General features: G+C 40.9%; 2 protein-coding genes across 3 annotated transcripts in view; one reads left to right on the plus strand and one right to left on the minus strand.

The window, feature by feature from the left end:
* LOC106082980 (FAST kinase domain-containing protein 4) lies at positions 1 to 7,375 on the plus strand. 2 transcript variants are annotated; one of them, XM_013245753.2, is made up of 6 exons: positions 1 to 90; positions 270 to 530; positions 589 to 1,332; positions 1,585 to 2,109; positions 6,587 to 6,656; positions 6,725 to 7,375. In XM_013245753.2, the coding sequence occupies exons 2-6, from the start codon at positions 311 to 313 to the stop codon at positions 6,933 to 6,935; spliced, it is 1,770 nt and encodes a 589-aa protein (XP_013101207.2). In that variant the 5' UTR covers positions 1 to 90; positions 270 to 310; the 3' UTR covers positions 6,936 to 7,375. The 2 variants fall into 2 exon arrangements, with proteins under 2 accessions (XP_013101207.2, XP_013101209.2); XM_013245755.2 differs by having other exon boundaries at positions 79 to 153.
* LOC106082981 (IQ and ubiquitin-like domain-containing protein) overlaps positions 7,280 to 23,573 on the minus strand; it is a 23,478-nt gene continuing 7,184 nt past the window's right edge. Inside the window, exons 8-10 of the mRNA XM_013245756.2 lie at positions 21,923 to 22,035; positions 21,662 to 21,846; positions 7,280 to 7,740 (exon numbers count right to left, since the gene is read on the minus strand). Coding sequence (XP_013101210.2) covers positions 7,401 to 7,740; positions 21,662 to 21,846; positions 21,923 to 22,035 — 638 coding nt within the window. The 3' untranslated portion in view covers positions 7,280 to 7,400. The remainder of the gene's footprint in view (positions 7,741 to 21,661; positions 21,847 to 21,922; positions 22,036 to 23,573) is intronic.

The raw sequence follows: 23,573 nt of genomic DNA on the forward strand, positions 1-23,573 counted from the left end.
ATTAACTTCAATGACAATCATATGGTGTGTTGTGTTTTGTCATTTTGAAAACCCCCCGTGTGTGTGGAGATTTTTAGTCACCTTAAAAAAGTATTTTTTTTTGTTTTATTATAAGTTTTTCTCTAGATGATTAACATATTAAAACTTGCAACAGTTGGTGCTAGTCGTTTGTCATAATTAAAGAAAACAAAAACTAAAAATTTATAGTTTTTCATTGAAAACTTTAAACAAAACAAAGGTTATGTAAACTTTTTTCTCTTTGATTACAGCGGCATATTTCCACGATACTTAAAAAAAGGGAAACTTCAAAATGATGGGCCTACGATTTTGTGCGACCTCTGCAACTCAATTGCTTAGGAGAGCAGCCTTTGGCAGTGCCACTGGCATGAGATCATCATCGAATGTGACAGTTCTTGAAGCGGCGGCAGGTAGTGCAAATTCAAGCTCCACTTCAAATACCGGCAAGCAGCAGTCGGGTAACACCACAGACACCACGCCATCAGAAGATGGAGAGTCTAAAAGACCCAAGTGTAAGTTTGTAGCCACATAATTGGTGTTGTTTGTCAATCACATGATTTTTGTTTACAGACTCCTTGGTTGCAGCTGCTTTTGAAAATCTTCAAAAAGATGAGACCACAACAACCAATACCAACAAAACTGGAGGCTCGAAAGCACCTACAACATCTTCTTCATCAGCCAGCAACATTGATGAACGCATCAACAATGCGAAGACCATCAATGGGTTATTATCTGTATCCGAAGGAAATGCCACTTTGACCCGCACACAAGCTTTAAGGATTGTATCAATTCTAGCCGAATGGAGCACCATGAATCGGGTTAAGTTAAATGAATTTGAAAATGATTCGCGATTTTTAAAAGTATGTCGTATGCTGGGACGCACTGTGCCCAAAAATGGCAATGGCAATGGTGGGGGCGAAGGTGTCAATGCACAAAAACGTATTTCTGGCTTCCGTACCGATGATCTCAATACAGTGTTGGGTGTAGCAGGTGACGATGAAGCCGCCAAACTAATAGCCAGCATCAGTTTACCTCAAATGGTAAAAGTTATGAGCACTTTAGCAGCTCGCAAGCGTAGAAGCACTCCGCTATTACGCTCCTTGGCCTTTAACATAAGCAGTTCTACCGAACATTTGGATTTGAAACAATGTGCGGATATTTTATTTGCCATGGCTACCTTGAACTTCCAAGACTCGGTTTTGTCTGCTAAGGTATGTGCCGATATACAAGTAGCTTTGCCTAAGAATACGGATAAATCTGCTGCGATTGGTTCTATTTTAACCAGTTTGGGTATTCTAAAGTATAGAGATTTAGGTAGGAAGAGTTTGTTACGAAGTATTTACCAAGAAATGTAGAGACTTTTCAAGTTAAATATAAATGAAATAAGTGAAACTTTTCGAGTTGGGGGATTAGCCCACTAGCGTTTTACAGTCTACGCTATGGTCTTTTCTCTCAATAGAAAGGGGTTTTTTTAACACACTCTGAAGAGTCAATACATTTCTTTAACCATGTATACACCTGTTAAGTTGAAATTTGAAATTTTATTTATTTTGTTTTTTTTTTCAGACATTTTGGAATCTCTAACACAGTGGACTCTTAAACACAGCGAAATCTGTCGGCCACAGGATGTCAGTGCTCTCTTCCTTTCATCGGCCATGTTAAACTTCAAGAGCGCCAATATCGAGGAACTACAACAGAAGCTGGTGAAAACCATAGTACAACAAGATTTTAGTAAAAGCATAGACTGGCTAAATCATGTATGGGCTTTGACAATGCTGGGCTTGTGCAACAATCAACATTTGGAAAGTGTTCTCAACAGTAAATTCGTTGAAAAACTGCAATCGGAGAAAACTGGTTTGACGGCGACCTCCAAAATGAAGTTGTTGAACATGAATAGTTATGCCCAACTCATAGCGAATGGCTATACGGGCGAGCTGATAGCCAATGATAGTGTGGTCTACCAAGTTCCCATGGCCCATCCCAAAGGGAAACAAGTGCTAGTCAATGGTCTTTTGGATGCCCTAAAGAGTCTGTTACCTGCCACCAATCATCTTAATAGTTTGGTCGATAGTAAAATGGGATTTCTCATTGGTAAGTCCAGGAAAGATATTTTTTCTTTAACAAAATCCTCTTTTGGGCTTTGGGATTTGTAATTTTTCCTATTGTTTGAAAACCATTTTTATTTTTTTTATTAATATTTTTTGTTTACATTTTGCATTTTGTGTATTTTGTCGATTTACATTTTATGTTTTAGCCATGTGCCTAACCCATTCCACAATTATCATTTCATCTCTTAAAAAATTCGTAAAATTTCTAATTTGAAATTTAGTGTCAAAATTTTATTTTATAGAAATTTTCCTTTCTAATACTAATTTTTATGGAAAATTTTTTCAAAATTTGATTTTCACAGAAAAATTTGTAAAATTTTTTAATTTTGAAGTAAATGTCGAATATTGAAACAGAATCGTTTCCTATTTTCATAAAAAAAATATTGAAAACTTTTTCCATTTTGGTTTTATGTCAAAATTTTTTTATAAAAATTTTATCAAATTTTAGTTTTTGTAAAAATTAGATTTTCATTAAAAATTTTCGCGTTGATTTTAAAGTTTTCTTTGAAAAGTTTAGTTAATATACGATTTTATTAAAAAGCTTAAAAATTTTTTAATTTTCATAGAAAGTTTTTTCAAAATTTTATTGTCCTTAAAAATATACCACAGGGAAAAATAACTATCAAATCAATGGTTGCCTTAACTTTGTGAGTGCTTTAAATTATTAAAAAAAAACTTCTTAAGGTTTTAAATCGAAATGTTTTCAACAATTTGGTGGAAAGGTTAACCAAACTGCAGCGTATGCACTGTTTAACATCTACCTATCCTCCATTCCACCCCTTCCAGACGGCATAGAGATCGTATCGTATGCAGACGATTGTATGAGCATGGCCCATCACGCCCTTAAGCCATTGATGACATCTGCCATAGGTTAGGTTGAAAAGAGGGTGCAGATATTAATTCGCCCCATGCCATTATGGACATACACCTAAGCCAGTAATCGGCTTGTTGTGCGCTCTAAATACAAAAAAGTAACCTCGAAAAAGAAAATCTATGTTAGGAATCCCGTGCTACTTACAAAATTCTTAATTGTTTTCCCTGCCACTCCCCTAAGTTGGTTCTTGTCTCCTCACATGCCACAGCAATTTGCGATAAAGTCAAAAGTAGAAACAAGGTCCTCAAATCACTTGCCGGCAGCACTTGGGGTGCTGACAAAGAAACCTTGTTGACCACGCACAAAGCAATCGGCCCGTTTGTGGTAAATTATGCAGCGCCAGTGTGGTTTCGTCAGCTCTGTGACACGCAGTGGAATAATATTCAGATCTGTGCCGCCCTCCAAACTGCAGCGGGCTGTCTCCTTAGTTTTCATGTGGACCACCTCCATCAGGAGACAAAGATCCAAAGATTATCGCAGAGATCATCCAAACCATCATCTTGTGGATGGAGAACGACCGCCTCCCATTGCACCTGAAGAAATTGTCCTTCCCCGGCAAACCAGACTAGATCTGGCTCAATTACGATCCAGCAGATGCCTCAATTGCTTGGTAGAGCAAGGATTGATGCCAACGTGCAGGATGTATGTCCGATTGTGACCTGGGACCACACGACACTCCTCACCTGTTTAACTGCCCAGCCAGACCCACTGGTCTCAGACCCAGATTTCTCTGGACGCACCCCATCTTAGTCGCAGAGTTCCTGAATCTGGACATTCAACAGAATCAAGCAGACGAAAGATAGAAAACAACACACTGCTACAACAGCAGCCACACATATCGGAGCATAGTTTTCCCGTGCCGGGTGCTTCATCCGTTCTTCTAGTGGGTGCTGTAGGGTTAAGTTAGGCAAGGTTAAAAAGAGGGCGCGAATATTAATCCGCCCCATGCCACTATGGACATAAACCACAGCCAGTAATCGGCTTGTTGTGCGCTCTGTTAACTATACATACCGAGGAACTCTGCGAATAAGTTGGAGTACGTCCAAAGGGTTGGATTGTTGTAGTTGTAGCTGCCTTTTTTGTCTCATCCATTCGCCTGCTGGGTTTTGCTAAGTACCCAGAACTCTTTAAGTACCCTAGAAACTCTACTAAGGACTAAGTTGGGATGAGTCCAGAGGGATTTGGTCCTAAGTCGAGTAGAATTGGCTGGGCAGTCGAACAGGTGCCGTGTGGTCCCTAGTTACAATCTGACCATACATCTAACATGTTGGTATAGATCGCAGCTCTGTAGAAGTTGAGGCGGCTGCATATACTGGAAGGCAACTGAGCCAAAATTGGTTTTCCCAAGGGAGACTAACTTCTATAGGTGCAAAGGGTGGCGGTCGATTACGAAGGACTGTGTGGACTCGATAGCTGTTCAGCGCTTCTGCTAAAGTGACTGGGTGAATGCTATCTATCGGTGCCTAAGTTAAATTGCTCTAAGTCCGCATATGTTCGTTGACTACCCTGTTTATTTCCAGATTCAAATCGTTGATTCTATAGCCACCTCTATCCTCCTCGTCAAGCTCCTGTAGGTGAGCAAGCTCGTTACGGTCCAAAGCACCGATCGCTGCGGGAACAGGATGACCATTGGTTGTTTAAAGCCGCCATTAACCCACCTTGGCATATCGAGCATCATAGGCACTCAGTATTTGTGCAAGAGCCGATGCCGCCCGGCCTTTTACTGAGACTCTCCGCTCGATACCGCTGTATGGAGCATTCCACTATCCGCAACCGGTGGAAGTGCCCGGTAGCTAAGCTTCTCTTGACAGCAATGAACACCACACAGATCGGAGTCACACAAAGATTCCAGCCTTTGTGGTGACATCTTTCCCGTGCCGGGAACCGTAATCGTCCTGGCCTGGCCTAATTTAAGGTCATAATAGAATTCAACAGGCAAAATTTCAACAAATCTAATCAATATTGAGGTCCTGATTTGATATCCTCAACAGAGCTCAATATTGGTAAGATTTGTTGACATTTTGCCTGTTGAGTTCTGTTGTTGTTGTTGTAGTAGCAGTGTGTGGTACATTGAGGCGGCAGCCCTGGCCAATGAAGGAATTCATTAGGTCAATCCGGTACATACAACCGGCTGCCATGGGATTGTTAAGTTCTGTTATGACCTTTAATTAGGCCATTTTAATATACGCGGTACATGGTGGAGGGTAAATAAGATTAAAAGTCAGGCTGAACTTCAACCATTGTACTTGCTTTCGATACGCCCCCTTCATTTTCTCCACATACCCTACCCATGCTATCATTTGCTGCACCGATTTTACAAACGTGAGCTCGTAGTCCTATATGTCCTGTTATGATATCGAAAGGTTTACAGACCTCCTGCTTGCTTCCTTTCAGTAATAACATCGTCTTCTCATAATCGTAGCCCACGCTCTTAACTCTAACTGCGTCGACCCGAAAGGCTTCGGGTTAACCAAGTTTGTCTTATCGGCTGAAAATTGCGCCATCTATAGGCGCAATGCATCTTAAAAGATATATTTAGTGTCGCATCGGGAGATGGGGGTATACTAATTTCTTCATTGCGTTTCTTACACATCGAAGTATTGATCTGATACTCACCAAAGCATTTATGATGCCTTGACATTCTAAGGCGCTTGAAAATTTTCACAAATATTTCCTTTTAGTGTAGATGGGTTAAGATTTCAAATGGGCCATATCGGCCCATGTTTTGATAAAGCTGCCATATAAACCCATCTTGGATCTTGACTTCTTGAGCATCTAGAGGGCGTAATTCTAATACGATTTGGCCGAAATTTTGACATGTTTTGCTAGGACTTCCAACAACTGTGCTAAGTATGGTTCAAATCGGTTCATAGCCTGTTATAGCTGCCATATAAACCAATCTGGATATAGACTTCTTGAGAGCCTCTAGAGTGCGCAATTATAATTCGATTTGGCTGAAGTTTGGCATGAAGTGCCAAGTATGGTATAAATCGGTTCATAACCTCATATAGCTCCCATATAAACCCATCTCCCAATTTGATTTATCTTGAGCCTCTAGAGGGCGGAATTTCTATTTGATTTGAAATTTTACACAGTGACTTCTAGCAAGGTCTCCAACATCCAAACCAAGTATGCTCCGAATCGGTCCATATATACCTATACCTGATGTATAGCTCCAATTCTATAGCAACTTTTATCCATTATCCTTTGTTTCCCTATTTATATATGCCGGTCCAAGAACTTGCCAAATGCGATTCATGGTGGAGGGTATTCGGCCTGGCCGAACTTAGCACGCTATTACTGGTTTTGATTTTGTATAGTTTGTTGATTTTTGAAATTTTTCAATTCAATTGAATTCATGTTTCATATTTAATTTGTAAATAATTATAATTTTGTGCATTTTTTTATTTTGTGCTTGTAAAAAAATCATATGTTCAGTTTTTTAACCCCAATTCTCATTTTTGTGTGACTAACAATGCTTTAAAACTAATTTTTGTTCGCTCTATGTGCTTGTAAGTAAAAGTTAAGAAAAAGTTAAACTAAAATAAAAGAAAATATAAATTTTTCAAACAAAATCAAATTACAGATGCAGTGTGTGTTTTTGATGCTAAACGAAATCCCTTGCCTCTTGACAAGGAGCACAAGGATGCCATCAAGTAAGTTTTTCTATGTTATGCTAAACAATTATAAAAAAAATTAAAAACATTCTCTTACCATTTCACAGGGTGGCGTTAATTGTGGTGGATTATCATGACATTTGTCATGGCTCCCACAAATCGGCGACAGGCATAACAACACTAAGCTTTGATCTGTTAGAGAAGAGTGGCTACAAAGTCATACCCATACCTTACAATGAGTTCAATACCAGCGACAAATTGCTAAAGAGAGTGCAGTATTTGGAGAGTAAATTCAAGGCGCTCATTAGTAGTAAATAAAATAAAGAAACATAAAAACACCTCCACAACATCTTCACCTTCTCTTGGAGAAAGAGATTTCTTAGTTTTAATTTCAAACACCGTGGTTGAAAAGCGTCCTAAGCCTTTCTTTGTCTACTTATTTTATGGATTTTGTTGATACATACTAAAACGATTGAGACAAACAGAAGAAGAAAACTTGAACAAAGTTTTATATAGTTTACATTTTATTAATAATTTTAGTTAAAAAAAATATCCTTCACTTAAATTAAAACTCCCAGCAAAATCTTTAAATCGTTTTGTGAGACTTGTGTATAGCCAAACCAAAAAGTGTTTTAAAGTGCTGCTGCATGTATGGAAAATGATTTGCTATAACAAATTTATGATTTTTATTTTAAAATACAATAACAGAATATATCTTGTCATCATCCAAAAGTTTACAAAACTGGATGTTTGGAAAATGTTTTGGCGTTTCTGTTTTTTCTTTTATAAAATCTTTCCCAGTGTATAATTGCGATCACCAGCACTTGGCTTGCTACGCATATCAATGCCTTTGCCCGCAGCCATATGATCGACACGCACATGACGTTGGCGATTTAAACCCACATTGCACCATTGATTGGTTTCGTTAAATTCTATCGAAACCGAAGCCAAGTTATGAAAAGCACTCTTAGCCAACATATGACGATTGGCAATTTCCAAGCGTGTCTTTAAATCGTAGACTTTTTCCAAATCTTCAACTCGATTATGATTTCTGGCCTCGGTGTCGGTCAAACAGACACAATTCCAAGGAGACCATTCTTCGCATTTGTTCCAGCGTGGTAGCCTATAACGAGAATAAACAAAAATTAGAAAGGCTTTAAGTTTGGTCGGTTCTAGTATTTTTGTATGCCCATCACCATGGATGGATCTATTGCGCAACTTATGTTGAAGGAAAATCAGGCGGTTGGTGGATTTATCAAAATGAATAAAACGAGTTTAATCCCGGAGTACTTTTTTGATACTCATTTATTTCTTCAAAATCTCATCCTTATATATAAACTTAAAACTAACTACAAACTAAATATCCTAAGAAAGGCAGGCAAATCTAAAAATAATCACTTTGGGAAAATAAGATCATAAACAAAGACGATAAACATCCTATGCAGATACTAAATAAATTTGTCCAGCTGCAAGCCATATGCTTGCCATTCAGACCGCTGTGTTTTCTGATAATCCCTAACTATTTCCTTATCTACGCACATTAAAAACTATCTTCCACTTATCCCTGTGCGATGCGTTGGCTAGGTAAAAATATAAACTCTTATCACATTTATGCCTGCCCTTAAAACTATCCTTTAAAATAAACAAAAAATGGAAAGTATCTTATCTATTCGTTCTCAAGGCTAAAACATTTCCATGACACACATCAACTAATATCCCATGTTTAGAAATCTAAACATTCTGCGGGCGGCCAAAAATAATTATGAAATAGCTCTACTTATAAACTGTAAAAATTCAGCAAAATGGACTGTAATTCAAATATATATGTTAAAATCTAAACATCCCGAGGACGAACAACAACTATGTTACTTTCTCTTGTTAAATACTTATAGATTACATAACTTAAAAATAATATTATTAAAATAGAGGTAGAGATTAGTGAAATATGACCACTGATGTGATGCCATGATAGCTCCTTAAGGTGGATCGGATTCGCCTTCATCATTTTAATTTCTTCCTCCAATCCTTGAATCGTTGACGAATGATCGATTTTATTGTAGTTTAGCTCGTCCACCATCGCTATGTCCTTCACCTCTCTCAAGATATATGATGTGGAATTATAGGCCATCTCAGTTTTTGCTTCTTGTGACGCAGTTAATACGGTTCGTCCAATCCTAGCAGTACACCCAGGCTGGAGAGTGATGATACCTAGGCCTGGTAATTCAAATACTCCTTTAGTGCGCTCAGCACATAGAATATGGGCCGAAACTTGATCTTTAGTTTTAAACAACCATGACCCTCTTGTCTTCAGCTCAATCCAAAAATTCCTGTTCTGAGTCTTCAAAAACTGGCAGCCATATTTACTTGTTGGCTTAAGCGCTGCTAGCTCACATGAATGATCGTTGGCGTCTTCCCAGGCCCAGTTGCCTCTGCAAAGAAATTCATCTTCACCAGTTAGCTGACATTGGTTCATCGATGACTGCGACAGTATATGATAAGCATCCATTTCATAGTTATAGGCCAGGAACTGCTGTCTTAAAGCTGCTACCATTGCGGTTCCGTTTCTCACCATCGGCAGTGGTACGACGCGGAATATTTCTGCTGATGATTTTTCTACCAAGGGAATCTGCACGTCAATCACTAATTTTTCTTCCACCAGCAGACCATGCGCCGTCATCACCTTGTATATTGCCTGCAAAACATCGTCCTTCTCACCAGGCAACCTTAGTCCTTTAGGTAGCTGATCCTTTATTTTCATCACCTCTGCCTGCAACTGGTTTGGCCGTACTAAATTTGGATTTACTTTTCCATGGTTGATGTCAATTAATAAGCCAATTACCCTGGCTTGAATATGTTCCACTTCAGTAAACAAGCTGCTAAGTTGATCGGCTACCGCGAAGAAGTCCATCGCCTTTTTGAAGAGGGAATAGTCAGTGTTCAGCATCTGACTTATGTTTTGCACCTTCTCATTCAGCTCTTTAAACTGTCCATTTATTTCATCCGTGGTCTTTTTCAGCACATTAAGCGTTGCTTCCACCACAGACGTTTGCTTCTCAGCCAAATATTTCAAGTTGTGCTGATTTTCAAGTACATTTTTCATATTTGCTTCCATACTCTCTCTGTCGTCCGCATCCATTACTCCGAAAAGAATGTGGAAAAGAGACCCAACAAACTCTAAAGGAGCCCTTTTATTTCGTTGGCGTTTTTTGTGTGAGAGTAACAAGTGGTTCTCATCTATAGTGTTCAGTCTGTTCGTCATAATATCCATCTGCGTGTCGCACTGCTGCTCGAACGATCTCAGCCGAACACATAATGATTTACACGCTTCTAGACCCTTATCCAGATGATTCACCGTGACAAAATACCCGTGCAGATCGAAATATGTCATAAGGTTCCATGACGATGTTACTCGGTTGATTCTGCCAATTTTATCCATATAAATGATTGTGTCATTTCCCAATTCTTTTATCGCACCGCCGGTAATTGAGGTTGACATCGATTGAACACTTGCCATCATTGCCATGATCATCCATAACATCATTGCTACGTTTATTTTTCTTCTTTGAGGTAATTTGCAAATATATGTCTGCGACACTTCAATGTCGGCTTCCTTTTCACCACCATTAGCGAATATCTCCAGCGGGCATAACTTGTGTATGGGCCGTTTTAACAACCCCTTTTGTTTAGCGACCTTTACTGTAGCGACTCGAACCTTTCCATCTTTGCCTTTATGTACTTCCGCAATACTTCCCAAAGGCCACCTTCCAGGAGCAGTATTTTCATCCTTCACTATCACCATCTGTCCAACCTTGATATTTGGTACTGGAGTTTTCCATTTTACTCTCTGCTGAAGACTACTCAGATAGTCATTGCGCCACTGTTTCCAGAAATCATCCCGCATTCTTTGAATTATTTTCCACCTGTCTAAAGATCCCAGTTTATTCTCCACGCCTCTTTCTGGAATACTTAGCAATGGTCTTCCGACTACAAAATGTCCTGGCGTTAAAATCTCGCAGTTATCCTCACTGAGTGGACACAAGGGACGAGAGTTGAGAACAGCTTCTATCTGCGACAAAAACGTTGCCATTTCCTCATACGTTAATTTCGTTTCACCAACAACCCGTCTCAAATGGTGCTTCACAGACTTCACGGCAGCCTCCCACAATCCTCCGAAGTGAGGAGCTCCGGGCGGAATAAAGTGCCACTGTATTCGCTCAGATGCTAATATATGAGCCACGTCTGAATTTTGCTGCACCGCTTTGACGAACTCTTTATCCAGATGTCTTGCCGCTCCCACGAAATTAGTGCCATTGTCCGAATATATATGGCTACTTTTTCCTCTTCTACTGAAGAATCGCCGTAGCGCAGCCAAAAACGCTTCTGTTGTTAGATCGCTGACTGCCTCCAAATGTAATGCTTTGGTTGCCATACAAACAAATACAGCTATGTATCCTTTGTAAGCTCGCTGTCCTCTTCCTTTAGACACCTTCATTTGAATAGGACCTGCATAATCAATTCCTGTGTGATCAAATGGATGAGACACACAAACTCTGCTTTCTGGTAGGTTACCCATTAATTGAGCCGCAGTTTCTCGCCTATAACGCAAACATTTGACGCATGACCGAACTGCTCTCTTGATGGCATTTTTGGCACCAATCACCCAATATCTGCTGCGTAGTTCATTTTCCATGAGTTTCGCACCTCCATGTAGCGTTTCTGTATGGATGCCATCAATTATTCGATCCACCAGACAACCTTTCCCCAATAGAATTGGATGCTTTCTGTTGAAGCTTAAACCAGAATTCTCCAGCCTGCCTCCAACTCTCAACACTCCAGCTGCATCAATGAACGGTGTTAGTCCACATATCTTGCTCCTCGTCGGTACTTCGCTGCCATTCCTTAGACACGAAATCTCTAACGAAAATTGGTTTGCCTGCACGCTCGTAATTATTAATTGCTCTGCCTCGTTTATTTCTTCCGCAGTTAATTCATTTTTTCCTGGTTTACGCTGAGCACGTTCAATAAATCTTCGCACATATGCTATAATTCTTATGAGTTTTTTGTAGCTAGAAATCCTCGTAATTAACTGCATGATGACATCGTCTTCCTGTTTATTTTCCTTTAGAACTCCAACAAAGGGTTGAACCGTCGATATGGGCCAATTGTTTTTCTCCAGCAGCCAATGTGGACCACTCCACCATAACTCATCTCCTTTTAGCAGCTCTGGCTTCATCCCTCTTGATGCAGCATCCGCTGGATTCTCCTTGGATCGCACATGACCCCATACGGCACCAGGAACAGACTTCTTAATTTCCTCTACTCTAACCCGAACAAATTTGTCTTTAATATTTTCAGCCTTTGCGATCCATGCTAGAGCAATAGTTGAATCGCTCCATAAATATTTCTGTTGTTTTTGGACTATTAACTTTTCCACATTAAGCATCAATTTAGCCAACAGATGCGCTGCACACAATTCAAGTTTTGGCAGTGTTTTCCTATTTTTCACTGGGTTTACCTTAGATTTTGCTGCTACCAACGTAACTTTGTTTGCGGCCCGGATGTATATGACAGCTGCGTACGCCTTTTCCGAAGCATCAGCAAAACCATGCAGTTCTATTTCCATTAGTGATGAGGTAGACAACCAACGCGGTATTCGGATTTCTGCTAAGTCGGGCAATTTCCTCATGATGACATCCCATTCCTTTATCATCTCAGAGCTTAACTGGTCGTCCCATGCCATATCCATTACCCATAGTCGCTGAATGAATAGCTTGGCTAGAATGGTTACAGGAGCCAGCCAACCCAAAGGATCATATATCTTGGCCAGTGTGGAAAGCGCCTTCCGCTTAGTCAACTTGTTATCTTCAATGATCTGAAAATAGAAAGCAAAATTATCTGTATGGGGATCCCATTGAACACCCAACGTTTTCATTGTTTCGCCTTCCTCAATCCTAATGACTTGATTTTCGCCAACATTTGGTATTGCCTCCAATATGTCATTTTCATTAGACATCCATTTACGCAGCTTGAAACCAAACTTATCCAATTGTTGGCTGATGTCATGATGAATTCCAATGCATTCCTGTACTGAATCAGCACCTGTCATCAAATCATCCATGTAAAAATCATTTTCTATGATGGCTTGAATCTTTGGATTCCGTTCGCTGCACTCTTTTCCAATTTCAATTAGAGCTCGTTTTGCCAGAAATGGAGCACATGCTGTTCCGTAGGTAACAGTCGTTAGCGCAAACTCCTCAATTGGCATATGTTTATTCTCGCGCCACAATATGCATTGGTATGACTGATCTTTATCTGCTACTAACACTTGTCGATACATTTTCTCCACATCCGCTACCAAGACAAATCTCCATAATCGCCATTTCAATAGAATTTGAAATATATCTTGTTGTAGTTTTGGACCAATTTCAAGTACGTCGTTTAAGCTTTTACCATTCGATGTCTTGGCTGAAGCATCAAATACCACCCGAACTTTTGTTGTAAGATGGCTTTCTCTTATCACCGCTTGATGTGGTAAATAGTACTTTCCACTATTTCTTCTTGAGACCTTTTTCATATGCCCCATCTCCAAATACTCCTTCATAAAAGCACAATATTGTTTCTGTAACTTTTCATCCTTTTCCAATCTTTTTTCAAGATTTAAAAAACGTGCTAACGCCATTTTCCTTGATGCGCCCAACTCGATATCCTCCTTAAACGGCAATCTCACCACCAATCTCTTATCCTCATTTATTGTTGTTGTTGTTGTAAAGAGCTGCTCGCATCGATCTTCCTTGACGTCGTCATCTTCACATACTTCCTCCATCTCCCAAAATCTTTCCAGCTCTTTCGTAACCGCCATCACGGCATTTCCAGATTCATGTCCGCAAACGCAACCACAGATTATGAGACCAAGTGACGTCTCTTGTCCAGACAAAGAGCCAATTTTGACTACCCCTTCTTGAATGATTTCATGATATAAATCTGCACCAATTAATAAGTCAATTCTATCGGACTTATAGAACAGCGGATCAGCCAAACAGTAATTTCGCCAGCTCTCCACACTGACGTTCAAATTTCTATCAGGTTGCGCTGAAGATAATGTTGACAACACCATAGCATTTATAACATGAACCGCATCGCTCTCAAACCGTGGTTTGATTTCAATTTGCATGATGGCTTTTGATCTGCCGACTGTCGTGTTACCCAGACCCACTAAATCTGTAACTAACTTCTTTCTGGGTAACCTCAGTATTTGGGCTGCCTCTTCCGATATTGAAGTGCGTTGAGAACCTTGATCGATTAAGGCTCTCATTAAAATTTGCTCACCACTTGCAGCCTTTACTCGTATTTGTGCTGTTGCCAACAGAGTGACAGCATTGCCTTCCATAGTTAATTGAGCTTTGGAGTTTGATCTCTGAGTTTCCTGCGTTTTGTTTCCTTCGACGTGAAGCATAGTAATATGTTTTCCGCCGCACTTGTCGCACTTGGTGTTAAATTTGAAGCATTTCTTTTCCGACGGGTGACTCAAACAAATTTTGCACATTTTCATTTTTTGTGCCCACGCACCTTTTTCAGCTGGTTGCAGTTTCAAAAATTTGTAGCACTCTTTTAACCCATGTCCTGATGCTTGACAAAATGCGCACGATCGTTGAGTTGTTTGGTATGACTGTGTTGTTTTTGCTCTTTGATGCGTGTTTCCTTTTTTGCTGTATACCGCTTCCAAAGCCAAGTATTGCTGCTCCAGAAAAGACAGGACATCCTCTAGCCTTTGGACTTCTTTTGATTTCTGGACCCATTGCTCATATTTCAGCAATCCTTCCTTATCTAGCTTTCTAATAAGGATCCGAGCAATGAATGGATCTGCCTCGTCTACCTTCATTCCCATAGCTTTCAATGCATGTAATGATTCCGTAGCCGTATCCAATAGCTGCTTTATACTGTTGCTATACTGAATATTTATTATGCCGTGGTCGATGATCTTGTCAAACAATGTGCAGAATAACAGCCGCCGGTTATCGTATCTCTGCTCCAGTATCTTCCATGCCGCACTGTAGTTCTCCCCTGTCACTTGAAGATGTTGTATTAAGCGAGCAGCATCACCTTTCACCACACTTTTAAATCGATAAAATTTTTCGACTTCCGATAGCCTTCTGTCCTCCTCTACTAACTTTGTAAATATTTCTTTGAAGGAATTCCAATCGTTGATATACCCACTGAATATGGGCACTTTTAACTCTTCCAATCTAATTAAACTTGTTGATCCTGTATTTTGCATTGTTTCCACACGTTCTTCAATTTCCACACAGACATCCACGTATCTTTCCCTGATACAGTCCCAAGCTTCAATCATGTCTAAATCATCTTCGTCATCATCATCAATAATTATTTCCACTATTGATTCCAGTTGTCCATACTCTGATTGCAACGCCAGCCATTGCATATTTAAATAACTTTTATTCGCAGTTGGCAATCTGCTTTCTATTACTTCCAGCTTTCTTGTAATAGTTCTATACTTCAATTCAAATTTTCTTCTTAGCTTCGACACAGGCTTTTCTTGCTCTCTGCTAATTGCCTGATCTCTCGGCTGGGTGTTACTCTCATTTGCCGTTTGTTCGCTAGGTGCCAATGCAGCTGCACCTTGCGTTACCATTAATTTTTTCTCCGCACTGCCTTGCGTTATCTCTGCGTCCTGATTAGCTGCCACTTTGGCTGAGGCTCCTTTTTCTTGCTGCTCAAACCCTTGCACAATTTTATCCATTTTGCTAATTGCTTCTTCTACTCGTCTTTGCAGCTCCTGGACCTCTTCTTCATGCCCACTGGACGACTTTCCGATATCCTTGTTTAACTTGTTGTAGCCTACAATGATTTCCTGCAGCCACTTTCTATTTTTCTTGACAACTGGCAGTAACATTTCCTCCACATCGAGGTCAACTGCTTTTACTGCCAACAAATGTTCAAGGTTTTTCAATTTCTCCAACAGAGAATCCGATTGACTCCTTGTGAACATTTTTCTTTCAATTTTAAATCACTTACACTGATTCGATACGTGTATTAAATCTTTGTTTATTCTTTACTACTTTGCAAGAATCACCAACTTTTACTTTAAACACACTTAACCGTACCGAAGGTTCGAAGGACCAAATGAATAAAACGAGTTTAATCCCGGAGTACTTTTTTGATACTCATTTATTTCTTCAAAATCTCATCCTTATATATAAACTTAAAACTAACTACAAACTAAATATCCTAAGAAAGGCAGGCAAATCTAAAAATAATCACTTTGGGAAAATAAGATCATAAACAAAGACGATAAACATCCTATGCAGATACTAAATAAATTTGTCCAGCTGCAAGCCATATGCTTGCCATTCAGACCGCTGTGTTTTCTGATAATCCCTAACTATTTCCTTATCTACGCACATTAAAAACTATCTTCCACTTATCCCTGTGCGATGCGTTGGCTAGGTAAAAATATAAACTCTTATCACATTTATGCCTGCCCTTAAAACTATCCTTTAAAATAAACAAAAAATGGAAAGTATCTTATCTATTCGTTCTCAAGGCTAAAACATTTCCATGACACACATCAACTAATATCCCATGTTTAGAAATCTAAACACAAAAGGTGAACATTTGATATGGGCGTTGAAAGTCCTAATAAAACTCATCTCTTCGAATATTATCGAAATCGAAACAAATATGAGCTCTGAGTTTAAGAACTCAAATTGAGGAATTAGTCCTCAATTTGTTTTTTGTTTGGTTTGCTAAACATCCAGATCTAGAAATTTTGCAACTTGGGTTTGGTGCGTCCTGAGTGACCGATCTGTCTATAAGTCAAGTAGGATGGTGACCAGGTGTCGTGTGTTTGGGATTAAGGTGGACACATATGGGCGGAGCATTTGTAAATGTCCATCTCTCATAGGAGTGAGTGTCGTACTGAAGGTAATTTTAAAAAAGTGTGGCATGGCTTTAGAATTGAAGCCCAGCCTCAACGATCATCGACCTGGTTGCGACCTTGGTTTTGACCTGGTTGAGACATTGTTTAAATTATCCTAATTGCTGAGACAAGGGAGATTCGTGCAGTGTACAGACGTACACTGGGGCGGAGGACTAGTTTTGACCCATGGCAGCCGGTTGTATGTACCGGATTGACCCGATGAATTCCTTCATCAGCAAGGGCTGCCGCCTCAGTGTACCACACACTGCTACTACAACAACAACAACTAGTTTTGACCTGGTGGAGACCTTGTTTAAATTATCCTGATTGCCGAGATAATGAAGATTCGTCTGTGCGAATCTCCCTTGTTGTTGTAGCAGTGTCTTACACTGAGGCGGCAGTCCTTGCCGATGAATGAGTTCATCGGGTCAATCCGGTACGTACAACCGGCTGCCATGGGGTTGACTCCGTTCGTACTATCCAGTAAAAAAATACCGAGGTGACTAATTTTTGGGGCCTGCCATAAGCGCCCAAACAACCTAGGGCCTTGAAGTTTTACACACGATCTCGATCTCATCTCACCGTTCTCACACGGCATATTTTTTACTAGTTTTTTTTTTTGGATTATCTCCCACTGTGCGACAGCCCCTGCTGATGAAGGACCTCATCGGGTCAATCCGGTGCGTAGAACCGGCTGCCATGAGATTGAGCCACTTTTTATGTGGGGGTAGCGATGCTTGTCAAACTCCATAGGCGAGCCAGCTCGTTCCGGTACAAATGACCGATCGCCGCGGGAACAGGGAGGCCATTGCTTATTTAAAGGCGCCAATAACTCGCCTTGTCTTATCCAGCATCATAGGCTCTCAGTATTTATTAAAGGAGTCGGTGCCGTCCGGCTTCCCACTGAGACTCTCCAGTCGATACCGCCAATTGTCAGCGACTGCAGTTGCAGCTACTCCGTTTATGGAGCATCCCACTATCTGAAACCTGTTGTTGTTGTTGCAGTTTATTGTGTTCTATCTTTCGTCTGCTTGATTCTGTTGAGTGTCAAGACCCTGGAACTCTGAGACTAAGATGGGGTACGTCAACAGGGATCTGGGTCTGAGTCGAGTGGGTCTGGCTAGGTAGTTAAACAGGTGAAGTGTATCGTGCGATCCCTGGTTACAATGGGGACATACATCTTGCACGTCGGCATCAATCATTGCTATGTAGGAGTTGAGGTGTCTGCTTCTGCAACGTAATTGACACAGTTATGTCTTCGCACTGGTAGGATCTTTGTCTCCTGATGGAGGTGGTCCACATGAGAACTTAGGAGACAGTCCGTCGCAGTTCGGAGGGCGGCATTCTGACAGATCTGAATATTATTCCATTGCGTAGAGCTGACGAGAGCACACTGGCGCTGCATAACTTACCACAGACCGGCCAATTGCTTTGTACGTGTTCAGCAAGGTTTCTTTGTCAGCACCCAAGTGCTGCGAACAGGTGATTTGAGGACCTTGTTTCTACTTTTTACATTATCGCAAATCGCTGTGGCATATAGGGAGAATGTGTAAGCCAAATATTTTGGGACACTTGATGTTCGGGACCATTTCTTCATCAACCATCACAGTATTCACCTCACGCGTATTTGTAGTGAACAATGTGGCTGAGGATTTGGTGGCAGATATCTTCAGATTTCTTGCAGCGATATATGAGGCAAGTTCGTTGAGGTAGACGTTCAACCGTTCAACAAGCAGATCTCAACAATGGGTGGGGGGCCTGATGCCATGATCGTACAATCGTCCGCATATGATACGATCTCTATGCCGTCTGGAGGGGGTGGAATGAAGGATAAGTAGAGGTTAAACAGTGCCGGAGATATCACCCCACCTTGGGGGACTCCCTGTTTCACTCTATGGTGCCTCCACTTCTTATCCCTAAATTCCACAAATGATTGACGACCACACAGATAGTTTGGGACCCAATGTTTCAGGCCTGGCTGGAGGGACGTGTTGGCGATGTCCTCAATTAGTTTGACATGGCTGACCGTGTCGAATGCCTTCGATAGGTTCAGTTCCACAAGACAGTCCTATCACATGGCTTGGGCTGATTGAAGCCAGGGCAAATGTGTGCGGTGATGACATGCAAAGCAGTTGTTGTGCTACGCAGTCTTCGAAATCCATGTTGATGCTCGGCGAATGGCAATTCTCCTACTAGGCTCGGGAGGAGTAATGCCTCAAGCGTCTTTGCTACTGGTGAGAGAAGGAAGATCGGTCTGTACGACTCCCCCAAACTCGGGTCCTTTCCAGGCTTCAGTAGCGGGATCACTGTGCCCATTTTCCAGACATCGGGAACTATAAGAGTGTTAAAAGACAGGTAGAGTATAGTAGTAAGGTACTCAACTCCAGGTAAATCCAGATTCTTCAACATCAATGTAGAGATTCCGTCGGGGCCCAACGCCTTGTATGATTTGGCGCCACGGTGACCAACTCATGCTCATTCAGTCCCCTTTTGACGCTTTCTTTCATGTACCTTTTGTAGCTTAGTCTCTGGTCAAGAATCAAGCCCAGTTTCTTGTCGTACGGGGAGAGCTGCAGCTCCGCCCCATCCAGACAAGTCTACCGAAAATTCCCAGCTTTCTCTTCCTGGTGAAAAGCACCAGCTAAGTCTTTCTAGTGGTTAATGTTAAGCCCGTTGGCCCTCGCCCATCCAGACATTTTTCTCATCCCCCTCTGAACGAGATCCATAATAGTAGAAAGGAATCGGCCACCCGCCATGATGACGACGTCATCCGGGAAGGCAACGATCTTCGCCCTTTTCTTCGCGAAAGAGCTGAAAATTCCGTTGATAGCCACAAAAGCTACAAATAAGGGGATAAACCCCTTTTTGCGGACTTCCTCTAGGCACAATCTTCCTAAACGGAATCTCCGTATTGATTATCCATCCCTTCGGCATCGTATCAATCGAATTCACCAAAAGAGGAGGGTTACCACATTTATCAGAGCGCCATCTGTGGAATCCAACTTCGCTTTATTAAAAGTTCCTTCCATGTCCAAGGAAGCCACCGTAGCGCAGAGGTTGGAATGTCTGTCTATAACGCTAAATGCCTAAGTTCGAATTCTGGCGAGAAGATCAGAAAAAATTTTCAGCGGTTGTTAATCCCCTCCTAATGCTGGCGACATTGTGAGGAACTATGCCATTTGAAAAAATGGTATGTCAGCCATGAAAAAACTACTCCTCAAAGAGGTGTCGCGCTGCGACATGCCGTTCGGACTCAGCAATTAAAAGGAGTCCCCTTATCATAGAGCTTAAATTGTAATCGGACAGCACTCATTGATATATGAAAAGTTTGCCCCTGTTCCTTAATGGAATATTCGTGGGCAAATTTGTTTTGTCTATGTCCAACAAGGCCGCCAAAGTGACACGCTCACATCCAAATTCCCGCAGACAATCCATGCCCATTGACTTTTAGGATTCATCCGAATACAATGTCCAGACTACCTCAACCCGACAGTGTCTTGGCACTGTGTTGTATCTGAGGGACTTCGATACTATTTGGGCACACCAACCTTCCTGCCACGTCCAAGCAACCTGGGAAGTGCCTAGCAGTTAGTAGTATGAACACTTTATAGTTAAACTCCATGTTCCTTAGTTTTAAAACAACGGTTCTTCTCCCACTACAAATTTTGATCTCAAAAGACCCGAAGCCAGTGCCTTCCGCACCACCTGATTGCCAACATTATACGTAATCGTTCGAATTCTTGCCCAGTATCTGTATAGTTTCCGAATTTCTAAAAACTCCTATCACGAGGTCCTCGCATTATTCTCACAGTTACCATGGAAAGCATCTACTAACTAAAATTCCCTTGAACATTCCATTTAGGAACAGGAGATACTTCTCTCATATCAATGAGTGCAGTCCGATTAATGTTTAAGCTCAATGATGCCAAAATACTCAATACTCAATTGTGTCAAAATACTCTCAAAAGACTCAGTCCATCATCAGTGGTTCTTTTCTAGCCAGCAAAACAGAGTTTTTTTCATTTTCAAGTTTTTTTGCCTGTTAGGGCGAAGATCATTAAATTTCACAGTTTTTATTTGTTTCCCTTACGAGACGAGCTCAATGATCGGGGATTTTTAGGCAAAAGGAAAAGGAAAGTCACACCAACCATTATGGGACGCGTTCTGTCTTTGGTTAGAAGACTTTTCAACCATATTAGGTGTGGTGGCTTCAAGGGCCGTGCGTTGTTATATATTTATTCCGAAAACGCCTCTATGATATATTTACCACATTAACCACGCTCGACAACCCTGTCTATAAGCTGTACTTTTTCCCAATGCATGTGTTTTTGAGTTTTGCCGACAACAAGGTACATTCTCCTCATCGCCAAAAATAAGCCACTAATCCTAAGGACCTGGGAGAGGTTCGCTTATTTCGTAAAATGAACTCTGTCCATCCTGTGATCCAATCCTAGCCAGTTCATCTGCAAAATCTTTTCATCAACCTCTGTTTCAGAGAAAGTCGCACTTCCCAATTATCGTTCGTACATATCCTCTTTCAATAGCTTGATCACAAACCAAACACCCATAGGTAAGAATTGGTTGAATCACAGCTGTAAACATCCAGTGCATCTTGCTGGCCTATGCCCCCAACTCTTATTAGGACGGGAGAGTAGAGCGCATTCATCAATACAAGTTCGTAAGAACATGAATGACCATGGTGGCGTATGAGGTATGGCGCATGAGGGTATTATTATCGAACAATAATTATACGCAACCATGTACATCAATAACTAAAGAAATTATTTTAAATGGTTGGTGTCGAGAGTTCTCGTCGATTCATGGCCGTTTAGCTCATCTTCGAATTAACCAGCCTCTGAATAATACAACTATCTGCCACAAGTTGAAGTTTTAGAGCTTTATTTAAAAAAAGTAGGGTGAATGCTACAGATAGACAGGCACGCAGTCATCGCTAAATATTCTTAGATTCTTGTTGCGATTAAGAATATGTATTCTTAATGAGAACAAAGATCTGAATCTTATGGTATTATTAAAAAAAAATCCCTAGGTCATCAATCCTATATAGGGTGGTGTTTACACAATTTACTCCCTTTTCGTTTTCACTCACCTTAATCTTGCCAAATTATTGCATTTACTCAACACCGAGTGACCATGCCATATTTGATCCACAATGTGGCGTATATCATCCACTTGCATGATAAAAGCCACTGAACTGCTACAATGCTTTTTGCGTTCATCGCGTTGTATGGATCTTAAAATGGCTGTGTAAACAACATTTTCCGTTGAGGCCACCTGCGAATCAGAGAATCAGAATTTATTGACACTAATGTGGAAATATACTAACGTTTATTTTTCAATAATTCCTTACCTTTAGATAATAGCATTTCTTACATGTATCCACTTGGGATTGACGCGTACGTATGGCAAATTGGGAATAGGGTTTGACTTGTTTGCAAACCCAACACATGCGATTTCCTTGTTCTGTAAATAAAATGAGAAAACAAATGACATATTTACAAAAAAGAATTATCTGATGTGATATCTTGTGATGATCTGAAAGCTATAGTAGGCTATATGAGTGTATTGCAAATTTGCTCATGAACATTTCATCAAGGAACAGCCGCAAACTTCTCACATATCAATGAGTGCTGTGCGATTCAAGTTTTAGCTCAATGAGAAGGGGCCTCCTGTTTTAGCCGAGTCCGGACGGCGTGCCGCAATGCGACATCTCTTTGTTGAGAAGTTTATACAAGGGGGCCATACCCAATGGTGTAGTACCTTACAATTGTCGCCAGCATTAGGAGGAGCTAACCACCGCTGAACATTTTTTCTGATGTTCTCGCCAGGATTCGAACCCAGGCGTTCAGCGTCGAAGGCGGACATGCAAACCTCTGCGGTGGCCTCCGTAGCGCAAATCGCAAAACAAACTGATCACGGGCAAACCTTATGCCCACAAAGGGAATAAGTTTGTTAATACCCAGTCTCTTTGCCCGGTATCTCTTTATAGGCAAAAAAAAATTATAATGGTAAGAACCGCTATGCTATTGAAGCTATAACAGTTTATGATTAGCTTGGACCTGTTACGAGATAGCTGTGAGCACCACACCGGCTGGAACATTGAGCTCCAATTTGTGTGGTGTTCATTGTTGTCACGAGAAGCTTAACTGCGAGCTACCGGTTCCGTCCACAGGTTGCGGATAAATGAATGCTCCATACGGATTAGCTGCAAGGGCAGTCGCGGACAATCAGCGGCATCGGACTTTTGCACAAATACTGAGTGCCTATGATGCTCGATATGACAAGGTGAGTTTCTGGCGCCTTTAAATAACCAATGGCCACGCTGTTCCCGTGGCGATAGGTCTTCTGGACTGGAACGGGCTTGCTCACCTACAAGAGCTTGACGAGCATCATCACCTCCACATAAAAATGTGGCTACAAAAACAACAACAACATGATTAGCTTGGATGTTGGAGACCATTGTGCACAATTTCAAGTGAATCGGTTAAGAATTACACCCTCTAGAGGCTCAAGAAGTAAAATCGGGAGATCGGTTTATATGAGAGCTATATCAGGTTATACACCGACTCAGACCATATTTAGCAAGTATGTTAGAGGTTATAAAATATGTCAGTATGCAAAAATTTCAGCCAAATCGGATAAGATTTATATCCTCTAGAGGCTCAGGAAGTAAAATCGGGAGTTTAGTTTATATGGGAGCTATATCAAGTTATACACCGACTCAAACCATATTTGGCAATTATGTTAGAGATCATAGAAAATCTCAAAATCTATGCAAAATTTCAACCAAAACGGATAAGAATTGCGCCCTCTAGCGGCTTAATAACTAAAATCGGGAGATCGGTTTATATGGAAGCTATATCAGGTTTTCGATCGATTCGGACCATAATAGGGACGTATATTGCAAATCATGGACAAAGTCACAAAATTTTAGAGAAATCTTATCCGATTTCGCTGAAATTTCTTCTAGAGACTCAAAGATGTAAATTCGGGTATCCGTT

Source organism: Stomoxys calcitrans, chromosome 2 (genome assembly GCF_963082655.1).
Source record: "Stomoxys calcitrans chromosome 2, idStoCalc2.1, whole genome shotgun sequence".
Classification (NCBI taxonomy): Eukaryota; Metazoa; Arthropoda; class Insecta; order Diptera; family Muscidae; genus Stomoxys; species Stomoxys calcitrans.